At 46.0% G+C, this 23,097-nt stretch overlaps 1 protein-coding gene across 1 annotated transcript in view; it reads left to right on the top strand.

Annotated features, from left to right (window-relative positions):
* Positions 1-23,097, top strand: part of LOC147015811 (uncharacterized) — a 120,228-nt gene that overhangs the window by 6,212 nt on the left and 90,919 nt on the right. Inside the window, exons 2-3 of the mRNA XM_085849122.1 lie at positions 4,925-5,002; positions 19,782-19,863. Coding sequence (XP_085705248.1) covers positions 4,950-5,002; positions 19,782-19,863 — 135 coding nt within the window. The 5' untranslated portion in view covers positions 4,925-4,949. The remainder of the gene's footprint in view (positions 1-4,924; positions 5,003-19,781; positions 19,864-23,097) is intronic.

Below are 23,097 nucleotides of genomic sequence, written 5' to 3'. Positions count from 1 at the left end.
TCAGTGATGTTTTAGGGTTGCTGTGCTGCCTCTCGCACTGGGTGCCTTGAATGTGTGCATGGCATCATGAAATCAGGAGATTGATTATCAAGGCATTTTGTAGCACAATGTTAAACCCAGTGTCAGAAACCTGGGTCGCCAGAGAATGTCATGGGTTTTGCAGCAGGACAATGACCCCAAACACACTTCAAAAAGCACCCAGGAATGGTTCAAGACAAAATGCTGGACTGTAATGAAGTGGCTAGCAATGAGTCCAGATCTAAATCCATTGAACACCTGTGGGGAGATCTGAAAACAGCAGTTGGGAGAAGGAACCCTTCAAATCTGGGAGAAATGGAGCAGTTTGTACAAGAAGAGTGGGCCATTAAGTCGAGGGTGTCAATTTTGTCTGCCATTTCTTTTATTTCATATTTAAAAGGTTTTTATATTAATTTCTGAATCAAAAACAAAGGTTCTGTAATATTAACAGTTAAATAAAAAACCAATGTCACCCGCGGGGTGACCCGTATCTTGCCAAAAGGTGACCACGTGTGACTTCTTTAAGGTCACACTGAGGTGAACAGAGCTGCTATCCACCAGGAGCGACTCCTTGAGGAATATCTGCCTACGAGAGATTCCGATGAGAATCGTTCTACAGAGTAACCATGAAAAATATGCTTTTGCCTCATAACGTCACCAAATGACGTCATAATGTCTCAAGCTTGACATATCTAGAAAGCATTCATCGAGGTGTTCAATTTGAGGTACTACACGATATGGTTCCTAAATCTTGAAAATTTGACCTGAGGCGCTAACCATGAAGGTCAAGGTCAATCGCCACCAAAAATTAATCAGCTGAGCGCCAGACCATGAACTGTATTCCCATGAAGTTTGAAGACGATCCGATCAAAATTACTCAAAAAATAAGGGTTTCGTCGACTCCCCTGATTTGCGACAGTGACCTTGACCTTTGACCTTGACCTTCAAAATTTTATGCGCTGAAAGGGACCTCTATAGGCCTCTGATATGCGAAGTTTCAAAATTTCCAATGACAACTGTGCTCTGCAGAATTTTTTATACGTGATTACAGACAAAAAAAAAAAAAAACATACCAGCTGACTAACATATCTTGCAAAACTTCGTTTTGGCAAGATAATAAAGAATTGTAGAGACCAAATACTTTTGTCAATTTCAACTTATTTTCAGATAAAATTATTTGAAAAAAGTGCAAGGGTGCTAATATTTTTGGCCACGACTGCAGTTATATACATGCACATAAATGGGGAAAAATAACCATGATCATCTGATTTTTGTAATTGATTTTCTGCCACAATCATTTTCACTGTTGTCCCATTGCACAAAAGAGATTAAGATGTTTTTTGTTTGTTTTTCAAGCTCTGTCTGCCTGCCTGGCAGTCAAACAAAATTGAAAATCATTCCAAACAGGAAACTTCCTGTTTTAATAAGGATTTTGTAATCTTCCTCTTCCTTCTTCTTCTTCCTTCTTCTTTCCTTCTTCTTTCTTTCTTCTTTCCTTCTTCTTTCTTCCTTCTTCTTTCCTTCTTCTTTCTTCTTCTTTCTTCTTTCTTCTTCTTTCTTCTTCTTCTTCCTTCTTCCTTCTTCTTCCTTCTTCTTCCTTCTTTCTTCTTTCTTCTTCTTTCTTCTTCTTTCTTCTTCTTTCTTCTTCTTTCTTCTTCTTTCTTCTTCTTTCTTTCTTCTTCTTCTCCTTATTCTTCCTTATTCTTCCTTATTCTTCCTTATTCTTCCTTATTCTTCCTTATTCTTCCTTATTCTTCCTTATTCTTCCTTATTCTTCCTTATTCTTCCTTATTCTTCCTCCTTCTTCCTCCTTCTTCCTCCTTCTTCCTCCTTCTTCCTTCTTCTTCCTCCTCCTTCTTCCTTCTTCCTTCTTCTTCCTTCTTCCTTCTTCTTCCTTCTTCCTTCTTCTTCCTTCCTCCTTCCTCCTTCTTCTTCCTTCCTCCTTCCTCCTTCTTCCTTCTTCTTCCTGGCAGCTTAGCTGCTGGGGTAGCTATCATTTATTGGAAACACGACTGTGTCGCTGATGCAGTGCCTCTCTCCCAGTACACACTGGTACTCATTTTGCCAACCTCGGAAGGATGACGGGCTGAGTCAACCCCCTGGTGTATTAATTCAGCGGCAGGATTTTGTAATGGGCACAGAGAACTAATGTAACATGTTTGGGAGGTGTAAACTTCCCTATTTTTATGAAATTTTTAAAATTTTATATAAATATGACATTTACAATGTTTTATTTCATTTAAATTGAATTGCACCCCAGAACACTGAAGAACACAAGTCACCTCATCACTTCCAAGAACCTCCAGTTTAGCAGTACTTGGATATTTTAAATGAGATGGTCTATAAGACTGCTTCAAGAGTGCTAAACTTCTCAAAAAAATTTCAACAAACTTTAATTTCATTATTTTATTTAAATTGAAGTATATACTTAACACTGAGTGGGTTAATGTGTTCCGTGAACTCTATCGTTACCTTTGCCACCAAAGGTGGACGGAGGTTATGTTTTCACCCATCTGTTTGTCTGTCTGTGAGCAGGATATCTCAAAGTTATTGACTGATTTGGATGAAACTTGGTTAACGGATTGTGTGTGTGTGACAAAGCCGGATTCATTAGATTTTGTTGAAGATCCAGATACTAGAATTAAAAACAAATTTCCGAAGTGATTCTTCAACATTGAGAGATGGGGCCAAAAACAATATTTCGCATGATATTTCAAAAAGATGTGGATGGATTATGACGAAACTTGGTGGCTGAGTGGATAGGTGATAAGAACAAGCCGATTCGATTTTGGTGAAGATCCGGATGCAGATCCGGCCTATAATTAGGATACTAAACATAAACTGTTCAGCCTGGTGGAGGTATGTGCTGTACCGATTGCCGTTCAAGTTTAATCCACTGTCCACCACCTGAGGGTTGATGGAGTTTGTTTTCACCCCAGTCTGTTTGTCTGTCTATGGGGAGGATATCTCAGAGTTTTGGATGAAACTTGGTGGACAGGTTGGGTGTGTGCCAAGGACGCGTTTATTCAATTTTGGTGAAATTCCGGGTGTGTGTCTGTGTGTGTGTGTGTGTGTGTGTGTGTGTGTGTGTGTGTGTGTGTGTGTGTGTGTGTGTGTGTGTGTGTGTGTGTGTGTGTGTGTGTGTGTGTGTGTGTGTGTGTGTGTGTGTGTTACATATATATATATATATATATATATATATATATATATATATATATATATATATATATATATATATATAACACACACACACACACACACACACACCAATAACTCCAAAACCATAAAACCTAGCAGACAAACTTTGCATGCATACTAAGAAAACTCCAAGAAAGTGTTTGGGTTAATTAAAACACCCCTTTTGAAATAATTAACGGCCTTGTTTATTTATATCCTCGACCACCTCACTTTTTTGCGTCTTTAGGCATTTTCTGGGTAACCACGCTGGGTTCTGAAGCCGCCATGTTGTTTTTCTGGCTTGCTCAACCATACCTTGACTGGAACAGGCTGCAAACGATTTTTTTAATGACAGTTTTTTTTTCTTTCACTTTCCTCACTCATATTATTGAATGCCTGTTCATCATAGCTACGAATCGCTGTGTTCATCACTCTTGTAAGTGCTATAGTTTTCAAATTAGGAACTTGGAGTGATTTCATGCATTATCTGATACGATTTTCCGCGATCTGCTCTCACGGACTAATTAAAGTAAATAATCGAAATATTATTTTTTGTTTTGAGGATCGGATATCGTCTGGATTAAATGTGTTGAAATCTGGAGTGGAATCTGATGATTTACAGAAATAGCGAGTCTTATAACTAAGCCGATATTCCTATTTACTTTAAGCAAACAAGGCTGTGTTCCCTCCTCCATATATACACAAGAAAATGTGAAATTTCCAAAGCATTAAACTTACCTTTTTCTTACTGTTTGGAGAATTATATTGAGTGAAGAAAAAATTTAGGAGCGTGCCAAAATTAACCAGCTTCATTGAGCTATATAATTTAATGCATTCACTGCTGGACCTCGCACTCTGTCCCCCAGAGGAACTGCCTATCCATAGTGTCTGCCAGATCTGTGTATATTTTCAGAGGTTTTGTGAGGTGCACTACAGGGAATCAAAGGAAATCTGGTGAAAAAAAAACAAAAAGGACATTTGAAAAATAAAGTTATAACATTTGCGTGGACCCCGAACCAATGTATATGCTTGTTGTTGGCTTAATGGCTAGGGTGGTGGCTTGGGATCCTATGATCCTGAGTTCAAACCCCACTCGGCTGTTGAATTAATACCAGGTGGGGTTGACTCTGCCTGTTATCCTTCCGAGGTCAGCAAAATGAGTGCCAGCTTGCTGGTATGCTGTCTGAGTGGCGACCCGTCCAGGATTGTGTCCAATAGTCGAGGAGTCTGCTTAGGCAGCACCAACACTCTGCACAGAGTCTGGTGCCGATGGTCGGATGGATGGAACCAATGTGATACGTGCACAGACGAGTAGGCAAAATGGTGGATTTATAGATGCATTTTATTTCATCAACTGCTGCGTGCATGCGTAATATAATATAATTTTTTTATTTTTTTTTCTAAATGATTCTTCACTATTGAGAGATGGGATGTAAAATGATATGTCACTCTGTTTCAAAAAGTTGCAGATGGATTATGGCAAAACTTGGTTGATGATTTGGTTAGGTGACAAGAACAAGCTGATTATATTTTGGTTCAGGTCCGGATGAAGATTTGGTCTATCAGTGGGATATAAAATGTAAACTGTTCAGCCCAGCGGAAGTGCATGTTTTTCTTAGTGCTGTTATACTTAAATGTTTTTTTTTTAACAAGAACTGTAATAGTTTTAACAATGTAAAGGTGAAATTTGTGTGTGATTGGTTTCCTTTATTTATTTTTGTTAATACAGGTGATCACTGCTTTGGATAAACAAGATGGATGACCCGTTTGACAACTGCACAAGTCTACCATTTTTAGGCAGTGAAGTGTAAGTACTACAGATATTTTTTTCAGGAAATAAAAGATGGGGTTGGTGGGGGTGGGTGGGGTGGTGGGTTTAATTACTATTTTTAATTTTTTTTTATTTTATTTTATTACTATTTTTATTTTTTTATGGCATTTCCATCGAATGTTGGCCTATTTGGCATTCCCATCTGAACTGGGTACTGAGCTTAAAATACCAATACTGTATTTGTCCATTATTGTCCTTTCAATTTGTGTTCTAGTACACTGAAGTCTCCTAATGTATTTATCCTGCATATGATCTGTGTACAAGTTCCTCCCATCCATGAAAGCATCGACCACTGGCTTGTCGAACATGCTCTGGTTGTGGCTTTCAAAATAATTTCAAAAACTCAGGTGTTCACTCGCTTTTGAGATACAGCTGGCTTCAATTCCCAACCACACAAAACTGTCAGACGAGTGTTTTGCTGGCAGTGCACTGTCATTGAGTGTGCCGCTCCGCCGGAATGAGGAGAAGCTGGGGATCCGTCTCCCAGCATTATCAGATTGCTGGTGGACCTAAAAGATCTTGCTTGAGTTGTCCTTCACTAAGAGTTCCTTCACTTCAAAATTCCTACCCTGCCGAATGCTGCGAAGGCGACTGCTGTCAATAAAATGGTGGGAAAGGGAGAGGATAAGTACATTCCTGGGTGTGCGCTGCCGCTTGCCATGTCGCCACAGGGCGAATCCCCCTTACCTGTGGCTAATATTTGAAACCACTCATTAGCCACTGTGGCTGATCTATGTTTTAGTGTTTTTTTTTTTACCAGTTTTAGATGAATTTTGGGTGATTTTAGCACAGAATTCAACCTTCGTTGAGACGGTCGCCATTTTGTATGTTTTGATTATGGGAATCGCGCGTGATTTCGTACAAGCTTATATATATATATATATATATATATATATATATATATATATATATATATATATATATATATATATACTAACTTTAGTAGTTTTAAACTAGTTTCTAGTAAAAAAAAAAAATCGACTGAAATTACGCATGATTCAGATTCCCATGTTTTTGTCTCAAAATTTTATTTTTATTTTTTTTCCGGAATGATTCGGCGCTACATGCTTCGTTAGGTCAGTGGTTGCCAGATGAGTTTTGACACAATCAGTAGTAGTACCTGTAGTAGGATGAGTTTGTTTGCATGAGTGAGTTTGATGGGTGACTTTGGTTGGTTGGATGAGTGAAGTTGATGAGTAAGATTGGTTGTTGGGTGAGAGATTGGTTGGATGAGTGAGTTTGACTGGCATGAGGTTGGTCCAATCCTGGTCCACAACTACCCCCCCATCCCCCACTACAACCTACTAAAGGTACAACGACCATACCCCCCCCCCCCACACACACACACACACACACACACACACACACACACACACACACACACAATCACCACCACCTCCCCTGATGGTCGTTCATTCAACCAATCTCGCACATCAAACTCACTCATCCAACCAATCTGAACAATCCAACTCACACATCCGCCTTAAAATTAACTTATTATTTCATATTACTAAAAAAAAAACTTTTGAATAAAATATGTGGCTATTTCCTTTCTCCTGTGGCTCATCATTGTAAACCTGGATAAGCCACAGTGGCTAATTCCTTTTGAAAGCCAGAGCACACCCAGCATTCTAAAACTTGAACACCAATATCTAGAAAATTGCTCCCGTGATATATTATGATATTTATTTATACAATACAGTAACAAGCTGATTATATTTTGAAAAAAAATATTTATACAATACCTCACTATGCGCTCGGGATGCGTTCCTGAAAAACCGAGTATCGTGAATCAGCTTGTTGTGAAACAAGTTTTCCCATAAGAATAATGTTATAAATAGGGGATATGTTCCTGAAGGATGTCAAAAACCAGCATTTTTTCCCCAAAATAAGAGTTCCAAATATAGAGTTGTGCTTACTAATGTATAAATAGCAGTTGTAATGCTTTCATAAAAGTATATACAGTACTGGACAGTAAAATGAAAATTAACAAGTGCAATTTAATTGGGGGTATGCCTCCCAATAAAAAAAGTTCCTTGAATCAGCTGTCTTCTCATTTCAACAACGTATTGAATCACCTCCTCTTGAATCTTCCCTTGGGAGTGAAAAACACAACAGGCCACAGTTTTCTCCACACACCATTGAGGTTTGCAGACGTTCCAAGACTCTATGTTCTTGATTGCATTACGTTGTCTTTTTTTTGTATACAATGTCGAGGCTCATATGAGAGCTAACACAGAACGTACAACAAGGGGAGCAGGAGACTAGGGGTGGGCAAAACAATGGGGATCAGACATGAGATCTGTGGAAGGGATGGGGTGGGGTACACAGGGTAAACAAGATGGATACTTCAGGGACTTTCAGGAAGGAAAGGAGGGAATTTGAAGGAAATGGGTTTGGGGTGGATTAATGGGGTAGAAAAGATCATGGTTTTCGATGGGGGAAGATAGATGGTGGGGAACAGCTGTTTTGAAGACCTGGAGGGACAAGTGGGGTTGAACAGAGTGCAGGAGTTTGTTCCCAAGGAGAGGTGATGGTAGAAGACAAAGACCACAGACCTGCCTGCGGTGAGAGACCCAAAGACTCAGCCTCATCGCAGGAGATGCCAATGATCCTAAATGCCTTGGTTTCCAAAGCGTGAAGTCGAGAAAGGTGAGAGGCGGGAGCACCAGCCCAAAGGGGAGAGCAGCACTCCATCAGGCTGCAGACGAAAGCTTTGTATGTGGTCAAGAGCTCAGGTGTGCCAAGGAAGGACTTTGCATGATGGAGGATTCCCAGTCGGCGACTGCCTTTGGGACCAGCTTGGAAATGTGGCTTTCCCAGGAAAGATCAGGGCAAGATAGTGAGACCCAGAAGCTTGAATGAAAGGACTTCAAGAGGATTGTTGAGAAAGTAGATGGGGGTGGGGGGGGCAGGGGTTTCCAGATGGTCCTTTTGGAGAAACATAGTGAGAGAGAGATTGAAAGACATGTTCCATGTTTTTTTATCAGTTTGTGATTTTATCCAGATAATATGCAGAGAGTGACGAGGCTGCTGCTTGCCGATCTTGGGGATGACAGATGGTACGGCAGAGGGTGGACTCATCAGCAAAGAGATAAAGAGGATTTTAGAGTCAGAGATATCATTGATGAAAACCAGAAAAAGAACAGGGCCCAAAATGCTGCCTTAAGGAACTCCAGCCTGGACAGGAAGAGGGGATGAGAGAACTCCATTAAGTTCTTTTTTTGTCTTTAATGTTTCTGAAGCCCTTCCAGAACTCTTTAACGTTTCAAAATGTCAAATATAATATGAAGGGAAATGCTTCGTTTAATTTTCTTGGGTTCTGACATTTCATACTTTTAGGCACAAATGAAATGGCAATAAAAATTAATATCAACTCGTTGAGCAAACTGTAAGCACACGTAATGGACGTGTTCAGCACAAGTTCGGCAAGAACAAGAAATGGTATCACGTGACTTCTCACATGGCGTCTATGAACATTGAACATTTATATCACTTTCATCACTTACTCTATCTCATTCTCCTCTCTGTTACATTTACCTCAATATTTATTTGTTAATATTAAAAAAAAAAAAACGATCCAAAGGCACCTTCTTTTTCAGGGTTTATGCAGCACATACTGTACAGTACTGTATGCCCAAATATCTGCTGCGCACCTACACGTCAGGTTCAATGGAATACCTGGAGCGGAGCTGCTGGAGTGGACTGTAAATTTAAGCGAACTGCCAAGTTGGGTAGTGATTTGGAGTTTGTGAAATATGGATTCACTTGCATGGCATTAATTTAACATAAAACCAGAGTGGTTTATTTTTAACCTTTTAAAAGTGAAATACAATTAAAGCTTTTACACGTTAAGGAAGTGTCATGGACTGTAATATCTTTTAAAAGTGAAATACAATTAAAGCTTTTACACGTTAAGGAAGTGTCATGGACTGTAATATGTCTGGACCGGTTGTAGTGAAACACCGGGGTGCAGTACATTGGCCTATGTCTGAAGCCAGTGAGCAGACTAGGGAGGTTGAGTCATGATGCATAAGAATCATAAAACAAACAAGTGTGTTGAGAAACAACCTATGGCAAAGTATTACTGTATTACATTGTAATCCTCCATCATATACAGTGCCTATAGAAACTCTACACCCCTTTTCAAAATTTTCACCTTTTGTTGCATTATACTGTAGTCTGGAATTAAATTGCATTAAATCAGACTTTTCATCGTTTACTTACACATCGTAACCCACAACTTCCAAGTGAAAAACCAAATCTACAAATTTCAGAAAATTAATCAAAAATCCAAAACTAGAATATCTTGGTTGGATAAGTGTCCACGCCCCTTATAACAGCAATTGTAAATTGGCTCAGGTGTAACCAATCACCTTCAAATCACACACCAGGTTAATTGGCCTCCACCTGTGTTAAATTGTAGTGATTTTGATTATTTCAGAATAAAACCAGCAGTTCCTGGAGGTTTCCTCTGCTGGGTAGTGCATTTCACAGCAAAGACTCAACCATGAGAACTAAGTAGCTTTCAAATGACCTCCAGGATAAAGTTGTGGAAAGGCACAGATTGTGGGATGTGTATAAAAATATTTCCAAGGCCTTGAATTTGCCTTGGAGCACAGTCAAGACAATCATTAAAAAGTGGAAGACGTGTGGTACCACCAAGACCCTGCCGAGATCAGGCCGTCCCTCCAAACTGGATGATCAAGCAGGGAGGAGACTGATCAGCGAGGCCAATGGCAACTTTGAAAGCGCTACATGACTCTATGGCAAAAACTGGTCACTGTGTGCATGTGACAACATCCCAAGCAGTCCATAAGTCTGGCCTGTATGGTAGGGTGGCAAGAAGGAAGCCATTACTCAAGAAATAAACCCACCTTGCCTCAAACCCACCTTGCATTTCCTTTAAGGTATGCAAAGAAACCACTTCGGAGAGGGAAAAAGCATGTGGCAAAAGCTTTTGTGGTATGACGAAACCCAAGATGGAACTTTTTGGCCTAAAAGCAAAACATTATGTTTGGCACAAACCCGACAAAGTATATCATCCAAAGTACACCATCCCTGCTGTGAAGCATGCTGGTGGTAGTGTCATGTTGTGGGGATGTTTCTCCGCAGGGGCTGTGGCACTTGTCAGAATAGAAGGGAATACAGTTAAATCTTGGAGGAAAACATGCTGTCCTCTGCAGGAAAGCTGAAATTGAGATGGAAGTTCACCTTTCAGCATGCCAACCACCTGAAGCACACAGCCAAAGCTACACTGGAGTGGCTGAGAAACAAAAAGATAAATGTTCTTGAGTGGTCCTGTCAGAGTCCCGACCTGAATCCAATTGAAAATCTGTGGCATGGCTTGAAGGTTGCTGTCCATCAACACTCCCCACACAACTTAACTGAGCTTGAACAGAGGGATGGGCAAATATTGCCCAATTGGTTCACGAGTCAGTAAGTGACCACTATATTCGTTATGGGTGTCTGTCTGTCTGTCTGTCTCTGTCTGTCTGTCTGTCTGTCTGTCCCGTGCATAGCTCCGTGAGTTTTGATCCGATCTTGATAAAATTTGGGTGGGAGGTTTATATCATGATCTAGTTGTGTTTTCCTGAGAATGTGCGTGCTGTGCCCATTATGGGCGGAGCCACGCCCAAAAAACGTGTTTTTAGGGGGTAACCGATTTCAAGTTGCATCTTCTCTGATGGGGTTTGTCAAATCTGGCAGGGGTTTCTGTATTTGGTTAGCCTAATGGCACCTGCATAGCTCCACGGAGCTCGTTTTTTTTTTTTTTTTTTTTTTTTTTCGTCCCAAGGTCAAAGTCACAAGGTCAAAAACTTAGAAAATTGCGAATTTTGACATAAAAATCATACGACCGCCCAAACTTTGAGAGCTAAGATGACAATATCTTTTATGCCTCATCTTGAGGTCATTCCCCACCTAAAGTCTTGAAACCATTTTGCTCTATCTCAAACACCTTGCCCGTGGCGCCCCCTTCAAGTTTGTTTTTACGCTGATTTCATCAAAGTATGGATAATCCGAGGAGTGCAAAATGCCATATAGCCTATATGACGTTATATTGTTCCTGGAATGTTCCAGAGGAAGTTTTGCACCAAAGATCATAATCCTTGACCTTTGACCTTTAAAGTTCACAAAGGTCAAATTTTCAAAGTTGTGGGAATCAAACCGGGTTTTCGACCTTCTTCGACGAACTAACTCCAATAAGCTCTAGCACGTATCCTGTTTCCTTATTTTAATGTCCACAACATTGTTTTGTGACCTTTAAAGTTTACGCAATGGTTAAATTTTGAAAATTGTTGAACGAAACCAGGTTTTCGACATTTTGCAGCTAATAACCTGTGACCCGTACCACATCATGTTGATCATTTTTATAACTTGGTCAAACATTATCACATTGTCTCATCCTTGACTTCTGAAACAATCTACATCGTCAAATACCGCTCGTGAACCAGTCGACTTCAGACTTGTCAAGGTGTGTAAAGTTGGTTGAGACCTATCCTAACACTCACAGCGGTAATTGCTGTCAAAGGTGCTTCAACCAAATATTAACTCAGTGGGTGGACACTTATCCAACCAAGATATTATAGTTTTGTATCCTTAATTAATTTTCTGAAATTTGTGGTATTTGTTTTTCTTTTGGAAGTTGTGGGTTACGATGTGTCAATAAAGGTGGTAAGAGTCTGATTTATAGTGCAATTCAATTCCAGCCTGTAAGGCAACAAAAGGTGAAAATTTTGAAAGGAGGTATAGACTTTCTAAAGACACTGTACATTGTATATGATTGAGGATTTCACGTTATGGGAAAGAACACCTCCACATCACCAAAGCCAAATTTTTATGTTTGTGCATCTTTTCCCAGAATTGAAGAAGGAACCTTGTTTATTCATTTATTTGTCGTACCCTCGTCGTCCTTCTCGCCTCCCCCCGTACCCTCGTCCTCCTCGCCCCTCCCCGTACCCTCGTCGTCGTCCTCGCCTCCCCTCCCCGTACCCTCGTCGTCGTCCTCGCCTCCCCTCCCCGTACCCTCGTCGTCGTCCTCGCCTCCCTCCCCGTACCCTCGTCGTCGTCCTCGCCTCCCCTCCCCGTACCCTCGTCCTCGCCTCCCTCCCCGTACCCTCGTCGTCGTCCTCGCCTCCCCTCCCCGTACCCTCGTCGTCGTCCTCGCCTCCCCTCCCCGTACCCTCGTCGTCGTCCTCGCCTCCCCTCCCCGTACCCTCGTCGTCGTCCTCGCCTCCCCTCCCCGTACCCTCGTCGTCGTCCTCGCCTCCTCCCCGTACCCTCGTCGTCGTCCTCGCCTCCCCTCCCCGTACCCTCGTCGTCGTCCTCGCCTCCCCTCCCCGTACCCTCGTCGTCGTCCTCGCCTCCCCTCCCCGTACCCTCGTCGTCGTCCTCGCCTCCCCTCCCCGTACCCTCGTCGTCGTCCTCGCCTCCCCTCCCCGTACCCTCGTCGTCGTCCTCGCCTCCCCTCCCCGTACCCTCGTCGTCGTCCTCGCCTCCCCTCCCCGTACCCTCGTCGTCGTCGTCCTCGCCTCCCCTCCCCGTACCCTCGTCGTCGTCGTCCTCGCCTCCCCTCCCCGTGCCCTCGTCGTCGTCGTCCTCGCCTCCCCTCCCCGTGCCCTCGTCGTCGTCGTCCTCGCCTCCCCTCCCCGTGCCCTCGTCGTCGTCGTCCTCGCCTCCCCTCCCCGTGCCCTCGTCGTCGTCGTCCTCGCCTCCCCTCCCCGTGCCCTCGTCGTCGTCGTCCTCGCCTCCCCTCCCCGTGCCCTCGTCGTCGTCGTCCTCGCCTCCCTCCCCGTGCCCTCGTCGTCGTCGTCCTCGCCTCCCCTCCCCGTGCCGTCGTCGTCCTCGCCTCCCCTCCCCGTGCCCTCGTCGTCGTCCTCGCCTCCCTCCCCGTGCCCTCGTCGTCGTCCTCGCCTCCCTCCCCGTGCCCTCGTCGTCGTCCTCGCCTCCCCTCCCCGTGCCCTCGTCGTCGTCCTCGCCTCCCCTCCCCGTGCCCTCGTCGTCGTCCTCTCCTCCCCTCCCCGTGCCCTCGTCGTCGTCCTCGCCTCCCCTCCCCGTGCCCTCGTCGTCGTCCTCTCCTCCCCTCCCCGTGCCCTCGTCGTCGTCCTCGCCTCCCCTCCCCGTGCCCTCGTCGTCGTCCTCGCCTCCCCTCCCCGTGCCCTCGTCGTCGTCCTCGCCTCCCCTCCCCGTGCCCTCGTCGTCGTCCTCGCCTCCCCTCCCCGTGCCCTCGTCGTCGTCCTCGCCTCCCCTCCCCGTGCCCTCGTCGTCGTCCTCGCCTCCCCTCCCCGTACCCTCGTCGTCGTCCTCGCCTCCCCTCCCCGTACCCTCGTCGTCGTCCTCGCCTCCCCTCCCCGTACCCTCGTCCTCGTCCCCGCCTCCCCTCCCCGTACCCTCGTCGTCGTCCTCGCCTCCCCTCCCCGTACCCTCGTCGTCGTCCTCGCCTCCCCTCCCCGTACCCTCGTCGTCGTCCTCGCCTCCCTCCCCGTACCCTCGTCGTCGTCCTCGCCTCCCCTCCCCGTACCCTCGTCGTCGTCCTCGCCTCCCTCCCCGTACCCTCGTCGTCGTCCTCGCCTCCCCTCCCCGTACCCTCGTCGTCGTCCTCGCCTCCCTCCCCGTACCCTCGTCGTCGTCCTCGCCTCCCTCCCCGTACCCTCGTCGTCGTCCTCGCCTCCCCTCCCCGTACCCTCGTCGTCGTCCTCTCCTCCCTCCCCGTGCCCTCGTCGTCGTCGTCCTCGCCTCCCCTCCCCGTGCCCTCGTCGTCGTCCTCGCCTCCCCTCCCCGTGCCCTCGTCGTCGTCCTCGCCTCCCCTCCCGGTGCCCTCGTCGTCGTCCTCGCCTCCCCTCCCCGTGCCCTCGTCGTCGTCCTCTCCTCCCCTCCCCGTGCCCTCGTCGTCGTCCTCGCCTCCCCTCCCCGTGCCCTCGTCGTCGTCCTCGCCTCCCCTCCCCGTGCCCTCGTCGTCGTCCTCGCCTCCCCTCCCCGTGCCCTCGTCGTCGTCCTCGCCTCCCTCCCCGTGCCCTCGTCGTCGTCCTCGCCTCCCCTCCCCGTACCCTCGTCGTCGTCCTCGCCTCCCCTCCCCGTACCCTCGTCGTCGTCCTCGCCGCCCTCCCCGTTCCCTCCTCGTCGTCCTCGCCTCCCTCCCCGTACCCTCGTCGTCGTCCTCCCCTCCCCTCCCCGTACCCTCGTCCTCGTCCTCTCCTCCCCTCCCCGTGCCCTCGTCGTCGTCGTCCTCGCCTCCCCTCCCCGTGCCCTCGTCGTCGTCCTCGCCTCCCCTCCCCGTGCCCTCGTCGTCGTCCTCGCCTCCCCTCCCGGTGCCCTCGTCGTCGTCCTCGCCTCCCCTCCCGGTGCCCTCGTCGTCGTCCTCGCCTCCCCTCCCCGTGCCCTCGTCGTCGTCCTCTCCTCCCCTCCCCGTGCCCTCGTCGTCGTCCTCGCCTCCCCTCCCCGAGCCCTCGTAGTCGCCCTCGCCTCCCCTCCCCGTGCCCCCCTCGTCGGCCTCCTCTCCCCTCCCCGTTCCCTCGTCGTCGTCCTCGCCTCCCCTCCCCGTGCCCTCGTCGTCGTCCTCGCCTCCCCTCCCCGTGCCCTCGTCGTCGTCCTCGCCGCCCCTCCCCGTGCCCTCGTCGTCGTCCACGCCTCCCCTCCCCGTGCCCTCGTCGTCGACCTCGCCTCCCTCCCCGTGCCCTCGTCGTCGTCCTCGCCCCCCCTCCCCGTGCCCCCGTCGTCGCCCTCGCCTCCCCTCCCCGTGCCCTCGTCGTCGTCCTCGCCTCCCCTCCCCGTGCCCTCGTCGTCGTCCTCGCTTCCCCTCCCCGTGCCCTCGTCGTCGTCCTCGCCTCCCCTCCCCGTGCCCTCGTCGTCGTCCTCGCCTCCCCTCCCCGTGCCCTCGTCGTCGTCCTCGCCTCCCTCCCCGTGCCCTCGTCGTCGTCCTCGCCTCCCCTCCCCGTGCCCTCGTCGTCGTCCTCGCCTCCCCTCCCCGTGCCCTCGTCGTCGTCCTCGCCTCCCCTCCCCGTGCCCTCGTCGTCGTCCTCGCCTCCCTCCCCGTGCCCTCGTCGTCGTCCTCGCCTCCCCTCCCCGTGCCCTCGTCGTCGTCGTCCTCGCCTCCCTCCCCGTGCCCTCGTCGTCGTCCTCGCCTCCCCTCCCCGTACCCTCGTCGTCGTCCTCGCCTCCCCTCCCCGTACGCTCGTCGTCGTCCTCGCCTCCCCTCCCCGTGCCCACTCACGCGCCCCCCAGCCCGCCCATCTTCCCCGCGACCCCCACCCCCCATAGCCCTGATTCAGGGGAAACCTCGCACAAATGTTTCCCAAGCCTTGGAGATACTCGGGTATTCATGAATCTTTGAGAAGTCACGTGGTCTGGCAGCCATATTGGAATGAGCAAAAATCTTAAAAGCATTCTTTCTCTTGAACCGTTTCATCAATCGATGTGAAACTTCAGTTATGATCTCGCATTGATGGGGAATTTATGTTTTAAATTCCAACCTGGTCGAACATATGGTTTAGCAGCCAGAATTATTCAATTTTTTTGAATCTGTGTTCTTTTTATTTATTTATTTATTTATTTCTTGAATTATGCCCAGTTGGCTGTGCCTGGATTGGTTTGATGGTAGAGAGTAACAACTGAAACCTGAATCATATCCAGGTTCCTCCTGATGACTCCATCTTTGCTTTTTACTTGTTTGGGTTCCATCTGATGACTCAAATGAAGGACTGCACCTACTTGGTCTTCCATTTGATTTGAATTGAATTTATTTTAATTTATTTTAATCCCCTTCTGAAATTAATTGAATAGTAATAAATGTCGTGTCGTAAACCTCACTCCACCAATTTTTTTCCCCTCCCCCTCCCCCACCCCCTCTATAGTTTTTCATATTCTTCCAGAAAATTATTGAGTTTACCTTCTCAAGGTCCTTTTCTTACACCTGCTGAACTGACTTCCTTGAGGTTCTTTTCACTTTTGTTGTTTTGTCTTTTCTAAAATGTGATGCCCTTTTATAAAAAGCCCCCCCCTTTTTTTGGTGTAATATTAACTTTTTCATTTTTGTGAAAAAGCAGATTGGCCATGGCAGAATTGTTATAGTTGGACTGAGAATGTGAGAGGTATTTGTGTTTAAGGGTTGAAACCGTGATAGCATTGTGACCCATCTGATTGCCTCGTTTTTCTCTCTATCTTATCTCTCTCGCTTTTCCTTCCATCTCTGTGTCTGCTCGTTCTTCCATCTCCAGCTGTAGCTCTTCGCCTCTTGTTCCATTTCTGTTTTCTTTTCCTACCATCCTCGTCACAAATTCTTGTTCGTGCCTGTCTGGCTTTAATGTCTGGAGATCTGTGGCTTAAAGTTTAACTACCAAGACAATGTTGCTCTATCACATTTGTTGCAAAATTGCTTTCAATCTGTTAACAATTATCACACCATTTGAAAGCCTTTATCCCTGAGCAGGGGTCATCTTTTTGCGGGCTCCAATCATGGTACCCTTTCTCGGGGCAATGTTTATACAGCCGGATGCCCTTCCTGATGCCAACCCTTGAGACGCCATCGACCCTGCAGGGATAATTATCAGTATACTGGTGCTCATTTTGCCAACTTTCGAAGGATGACAGGCTGAGTTCAATTTGTTAACAATAACTTGTCTTATTCTGCTCTCCTAGTGTTTGAAACGTTTCAAAATCTTATATATATTTTATAAGAATATTTGGTTTCCTGTAAAAATTGTAAATGCAATATTCTTATTTATTATTATGATAATTATTATGAAAACGAACCTTGGCTCGTGAAAGAGAAAAAGCTTTTGAAGAGTTGCATTTTTCGGAGAACGGGGTTGTGTTGTACTTGCTTTTTCACATGATTAAAGAGCAGGTTTTGGGTCGCTGATGACTTCGCGTGATTCAAAGGTTGTAATCACATTAATAATTGTTGGGCAATTATTTTCTTGCATTTGAAACTCAAAATATGCTAAAGTTAACTTTTAAGTCAAAACTTTTGTCAGTGATCGAAAAACAGACCGGAATTTACCGTAGATGCTATGACGTCACGCTCTCCGAAAACTTTGTGAACATTCAGAAACGGCGTGTGAACAATGGCGAGATGTGAATCAGAGAGTGATTTCAGCGGCAATGAAATTGAGTGTTTTCATTCCGATATTGCCGAGGACGAGTCGGAGAATGATGGGAATTTATACTATGGAATTTCTGGCCCTGAGCCATATAAATTTGAACCACTTGCAAGTGCCAGAAAACGGCCTATTTCGTGTACAAGTGGCAGGACTGACTGCCCAGCAATTCACACGACTCCACCAGACAAATTGGTTTGTAGATTTTCATTTTCTTGTTCGATGCATAAAATAATGTAAAGTTTGATTCGTCTGTGACTTGATACAATAATTTTTAACCCTCTAGTCACTCAAGAGTCAGAAATAGAATGAATCTATAATGGACCCAAATATATTATACACCGTAGCCTTGGCGTTGAAGTCTTTCTGACAGCTGAGCTTGACCCCAGCGAAAGTGAACAGTCAGAACAAACCCCAGCTTTCAAGAGACTGTTGTGGCATATAAATACCAAAACATGTTTAGCCTCATCTATATATTAATACTGAAGGACCAATTTTGTGCTCCTCGCGGTCGCGTCACGTTTTTCTCGGTACTGTGACCTGGACTGAAAGAGATTTCGTACCTGTGAGAGTGCATCGCACATAGTGGCAATAGTCAACTTTCAAATTTGAAGCAGAATAAACACTTTTCGTTTTACATTCGTTTACATGGCGCCGTGTGACGTCACCGCTGAGAGGCATCAGGACGTCATGACATCATCGGTCATTCGGTGACGTCATTACGTCTGCCGTCGACAGACCGTTACCGCTGAGAGGTGTAATTCCACTCCTCAAAAATAGCGTTTGCAATGTAAAACCCTCTTCTGCACATGCTGACTACCTCAGAATGTGAATTTGACACAAAAAAATGTAACAAGAAACATTGTATCTTCTATCTATATATTAATACTGAAGGACCAATTTTGTGCTCCTCCTCGCGGTCGCATCACGTTTTTCTCGGAACTGTGACCTGGACTGAAAAAAAACTTCGTACCTGTAAGAGTGCATCGCACATAGTGGCAATAGTCAACTTTCAACTCTGAAGCAGAATAAACACTTTTTGTTGAGACGGGGGTGAGGAGTGAAGAGGCGGGGCAGGGAGTGAAGAGGCGGGAGTGGGGGATGAAGAGTCGGGGGCAGGGAGTGAAGAGGCGGGAGTGGGGGATGAAGAGACGGGGCAGGGAGTGAAGAGGCGGGGGGGGGAAGGTAAGCAAATTTTTGGACGGGGGTAAGCAAATTGAAAGCGGGAGACGGGGGAAATGGGGCGGGGGATGAGTGGGTGGGGGCTGGGCTGAATTAGGCGGGGTTGAGTGTGAGGGGGTGGACAGGGGGGCGGGGGCAAGTGTGGCAGGGAATCAAGAGACAGGGGTCGGGGAGTGAAGAGGCGGGAGCGGGTCTGGGGTAATTAAATTTTTGGGCGGGGTAAGCAAATTGAAGGCGGGGGGGGGAATGGGGCAGGGGCGGGGATGAGTAGGCGGGGGCAAGCACGCCCTGTCCAATCCATTACCCTCGAGTGTGGGTGAGCTGGTAAGGGTGGTTGAATGAACTGAATCCGTCTGTGACGGGGTTTCGGCTAGTTGGAAAATTTCCACCAAACTTAAAAAAAAAAAAGTGGAAAATTGATCTATTTTTTTACAATTGAAATGAAATAGCCCAATTTGCTGATGCTGTTAAAAAAGTAATTTAATCAACAACAAGTTTATTTGTTGTGAAATTTTTTCATGCTTGTGTTTTTCAGAAAGTTTATTTATGTGTTTTTCCATGTACTCTTTAAGAATACATTTCAAGGTTTTTCTCACTTAAACTCAACAATTGATTCTGTGACAGAGCAGTATCTGGAGAACTCGTCAACCAACAACTCATATTCACAGAGTGGTGATCAGATGTGTTTATGCCTTCGTAATCCTCGGCTGTGAAATGGTCACCACAAATGACGTCCATCCAAAGGGTCCTCTTTACCCATTTTCTTTGGGGGAAAATTCGCCCGTTTTGTTTGTACAAATCTTATCCACTGCCGGCGAATGTTTGATTCCTTCGGGAATCGGTGCGAGCGATTACCCGTTTTCCAGCCATTTTCGCAAAACATGACACACGTACGAAGCATGATGTACAAATATCCAAATAACTTTGTTCCACAATAATTCAAAATAAAAAAAGGATAATATAGACAGTTGCAAGCTCAAAAAAAGTGAAAGAACGGCCCACTGAACTGGACACTTCTTCAATGAGGGAGTGCGCGTCTGCTTTGTTTTGGAGAACGTGACGTCACCATCAATATATGGCACGCGGCTTTTTTTTTCAACAGCCTCGAGAAATAACAACTTCGGAGTTGAATTTCATTAATTTTTCCAATAGTTAGGCAACCACAATAGTTTGCATTGAACTATTTAATGCACATATTAATTGTCGCCTATGGCGACTTGGCAGTCGCTCTGCTTCTTTTATGAGCCCCAGGCAAAGGGTGGGGCGTTCCCGAAAACAAAAAAATATATATTGATAAATTTTCAGAACATGTTTGGTGACCCCAACCTGCTCTTTAAGTGAAGAGGATATGCCACCTGGTCGTAATTTTAAAATAAAAATAAAAGCCTTTACAAACCCCTTTAACATTTTTATCGATACATTACTATACTTCAACGCTCAGGAAGTGAAGTTACTGACTTGTTTTTGTATTCTTGCAGTATTTCATTTCTGGAGCATTTGGAATCGCAAGAGGTTTTATCCAATGGAATAACAATAGACACTTCAGTTGAAATGCAGCAAGTGAGTTTCTAAAGATTGGTTTTGGTGGGGGGGGGGGGTGGCGGCACACCTTTGATTTTAGTATTTTGTTTTCAATGATGTAAAATGTGTTTTGTGGTGAGGTGGTAATTATATATATATATATATATATATATATATATATATATATATATATATATATATATACCATGGCCTGCAAAAGTATTCACCCCTTCCAATAATGCCACATTTAGAGGGGAGAGAAGAGGGAAACAGGTGTAGGGTGAGAGGGGGAAGGGGAGGCAGAGAGGATGAAGAAAGGGTAGTTAGGGGGGGAGGTGGGGAGAGTGACACCTCCCCAAATGTTGCTATTCACTGTGGGAGGGAGGGTGAGACACACACACACACACACACACACAGCAACAGAGGTGTGGGAGGAGAGTGCTGCATTTTATGAGGGGACAGAGTGAGAGAAAAGGTTGGGGGAGAGGAGGTTAAAAAAAAAGAAAGGTGAGGGGTGGAGGTGGGGTTAGCAAAGAGAATGATATGTGACGCTTAATGACCGAACACGAAAAAAATAAAAAAACATGTCAGAACAGGTGTACACACAATGATGCAACAGAGTTTGTAAAGTAATCTGCTGGCACATCTGCAAAAACTTTGATATTCCAGTTCCAGAAAATTTGTGGGCAAATGAACCAAAAGCTATCACTGTAAACATTGAAGTACCGCTCACATACGACCACATGATCCCATCGGGCGTGAACATCGAAAACAAAGCATTGCAACCAGATATCATGCTTAGGTGTAAAAAAAGAGAAGGCATTGCTAATTAAGGTGTTTATTGCGGTGATTTTGGACCAATAATGCAGAAATCAATAAAATGACCAAATCCCAAGACCTCAAGCTTGAATTGAAAAGATCCTGGAAGCTGAAGAATGCCAAAGTTGTGACAGTGATGACAAAGATCCTCATGAGAATGGTGAAGAACCACCTCAGATATTAAAAAAAAAAAACATCCTTGGGAATATCACGACACACGAACTATAGTTGGAAGCCGTCCTGGGCTCAGTAACGATCCTGAAAAGAGCTCTCAGCACAAAACTTTGAAAACAGAGAACTTCACAGCTTGATCTGTGAATCGTGACCCTTTACTGAAATGAAGGTGGATATTTTGAGCCCACCCTTGGAGGACTCCATTCTACATTCTGAAACCCACATATGTAGATACCAATCAATGACACACACGCGTACACACACTTTGAGACCTGACAGATCTCTGTTTCACCTCCTGAAACCCACCCACATGTGGAGATAGCAGGCAACAACAACTTGCAGGTACATGCATGCATGCGCGATGGTGGATACTTCAAGACCTGGGAGGGATCCGTTGAACCTTCTGAAACCCACATATGGAGATAATAACCAAAACAAACACGCACAGGCACAGGCACAGGCACAGGCACAGGCACAGGCACAGGCACAGGCACAGGCACAGGCACAGGCACACGCGCACGGAAAATTAGATCGTGCAGAGAGAAAGAAGAGGTGAGGCTGACGTCAGGAGTGCAGGATGAGGTGAAGTGGAAGAGTATGAGTGAATACAGAGGTGAGGTGGAAGGAGCTGAAGTGAAAAAGGAGAAGAGTGAGAGGAAGAAGCAGCTCCGCTCTGCTTCTTTTATGAGCCCCAGGCAAAGGGTGGGGCGTGGACTGGATAGCGACGTGCTGTGGCCCAAATCCCGCTCCTATTGGGCCACAGCAGCCATAGCCACGCCACGCCCCGCCAGGTTCCGGGACCGGAAACCGGCTCCGTAGCTTGCCAACCTTGGTACGCCATGGAGCTACTCACTTTACACTGGGCCGTGATCGACGAGCGCGCAACCCGACCTTGAACGTGCGCTGATTGTTATTTCAATGCAGAATTGTAGCAGACTTCTGCTACCCATGGACCCCTCCACGAGCTGTGTGACACACGTTCGGGCCCCATGTCGAGTCCTCAAATCGCCCATCCAACAGTTCAGTCGCAATGGCTGTACTGCAGCAATGGTTTAGCACACAGACTATATGGTCTTCCCAAGATCCACAAAGACAATGTCCCTCTGAGACCCATTGTGTCCTTCATCAATGCACCATCTTACCAATTGTCGGGCTTTCTTGCACATATGTATCATTGGCAGATTTGTAGGGAAGACTGATAAAACAGTTAAGAATTGTGGTTAATTTGTCCAAAGGATGAGAGGTTAGAATCCAAGATGATGAGACGATGGTATCATTTGATGCGGTTTCCCTTTTCACCAACGTCCCAGTCGATCTCGTGGTGAGCGTCACACTTGACCGGTTGAAACATTCATACAATTGGAAAATGGCTTGTCAAAACGGTGAACTAACACCTGAAGATATTGCAATCTTGCTGGAGTTGTCTGAGTAGCATGACCTTCATCGATGACGGTGCACACTACTGACAAATATTTGGTACAGCTACGGGTTCACCAGTCTCTGCTGTTGTGGCTAATTTGGTGATTGAGAAACTCAAACAAAGGATATTTAAGTCTTGTGAATTGGCTCTCACAGTACTGGAGCAGACATGTAGTTGACACCTTCACCATTGTGCATACAGACATGGTAGACCACCAACTGGGATGACTTGGCCAGGTATTCCCCAGCATTAACTTCACAATCAAAATTGAAGAAACAAGCAAATTGGCCTTTTTGGATGTGGAGGTTCACCGTAAGCCTGATTGCTCCCTAAAGACTTCAGTTTACAGGAAACCAACCCACACCAGAAGATTACTGGATTTTAATTCCTGCAACCCAATCTCCCACAAACGCAGTGTAGCACGGATCTTAGCAGCTCGGGCATGGACGGTGTCATCATCCAAAGCCGAGGCAATTAAAGTAATCAGATTAGTGAAAGGAGTCCTGCTCAAAAATGGGTACAACAAGGGGATACTCCCCACCTTGAAAGAACCAAAACGGACAGAACAGAAGGAGCCACACACACTTGGGCACTGTGTACTGCCATATTACCCAGGCCTTTCTGAAAGGATTGACAGTATTGTATATAGCGCACAGATTGGCGTAGCCTACAAACCTCTGCACCATCCGTAATGTCATTTCAAAACTCAAGGACCCAATACTAACTGGTAATAAATCTGGAGTAGTTTACCATTCATCATGCAAAGACTATGCCTGGTGTTGGCTTAATGGTTAGGGTGGTGGGCTTGGGATCCTGGGATCCTGAGTTCAAATCTCACTCGGCTGTTGAATTAATACCAG

Source organism: Eptatretus burgeri, chromosome 12 (assembly GCF_056783735.1).
Source record: "Eptatretus burgeri isolate ZD-2024b chromosome 12, Ebu_testis_v1, whole genome shotgun sequence".
In the NCBI taxonomy this organism is placed as follows: domain Eukaryota; kingdom Metazoa; phylum Chordata; class Myxini; order Myxiniformes; family Myxinidae; genus Eptatretus; species Eptatretus burgeri.
Note: the sequence above shows the minus strand (reverse complement) of the source record. Positions and strands in the feature narration are given on the sequence as shown.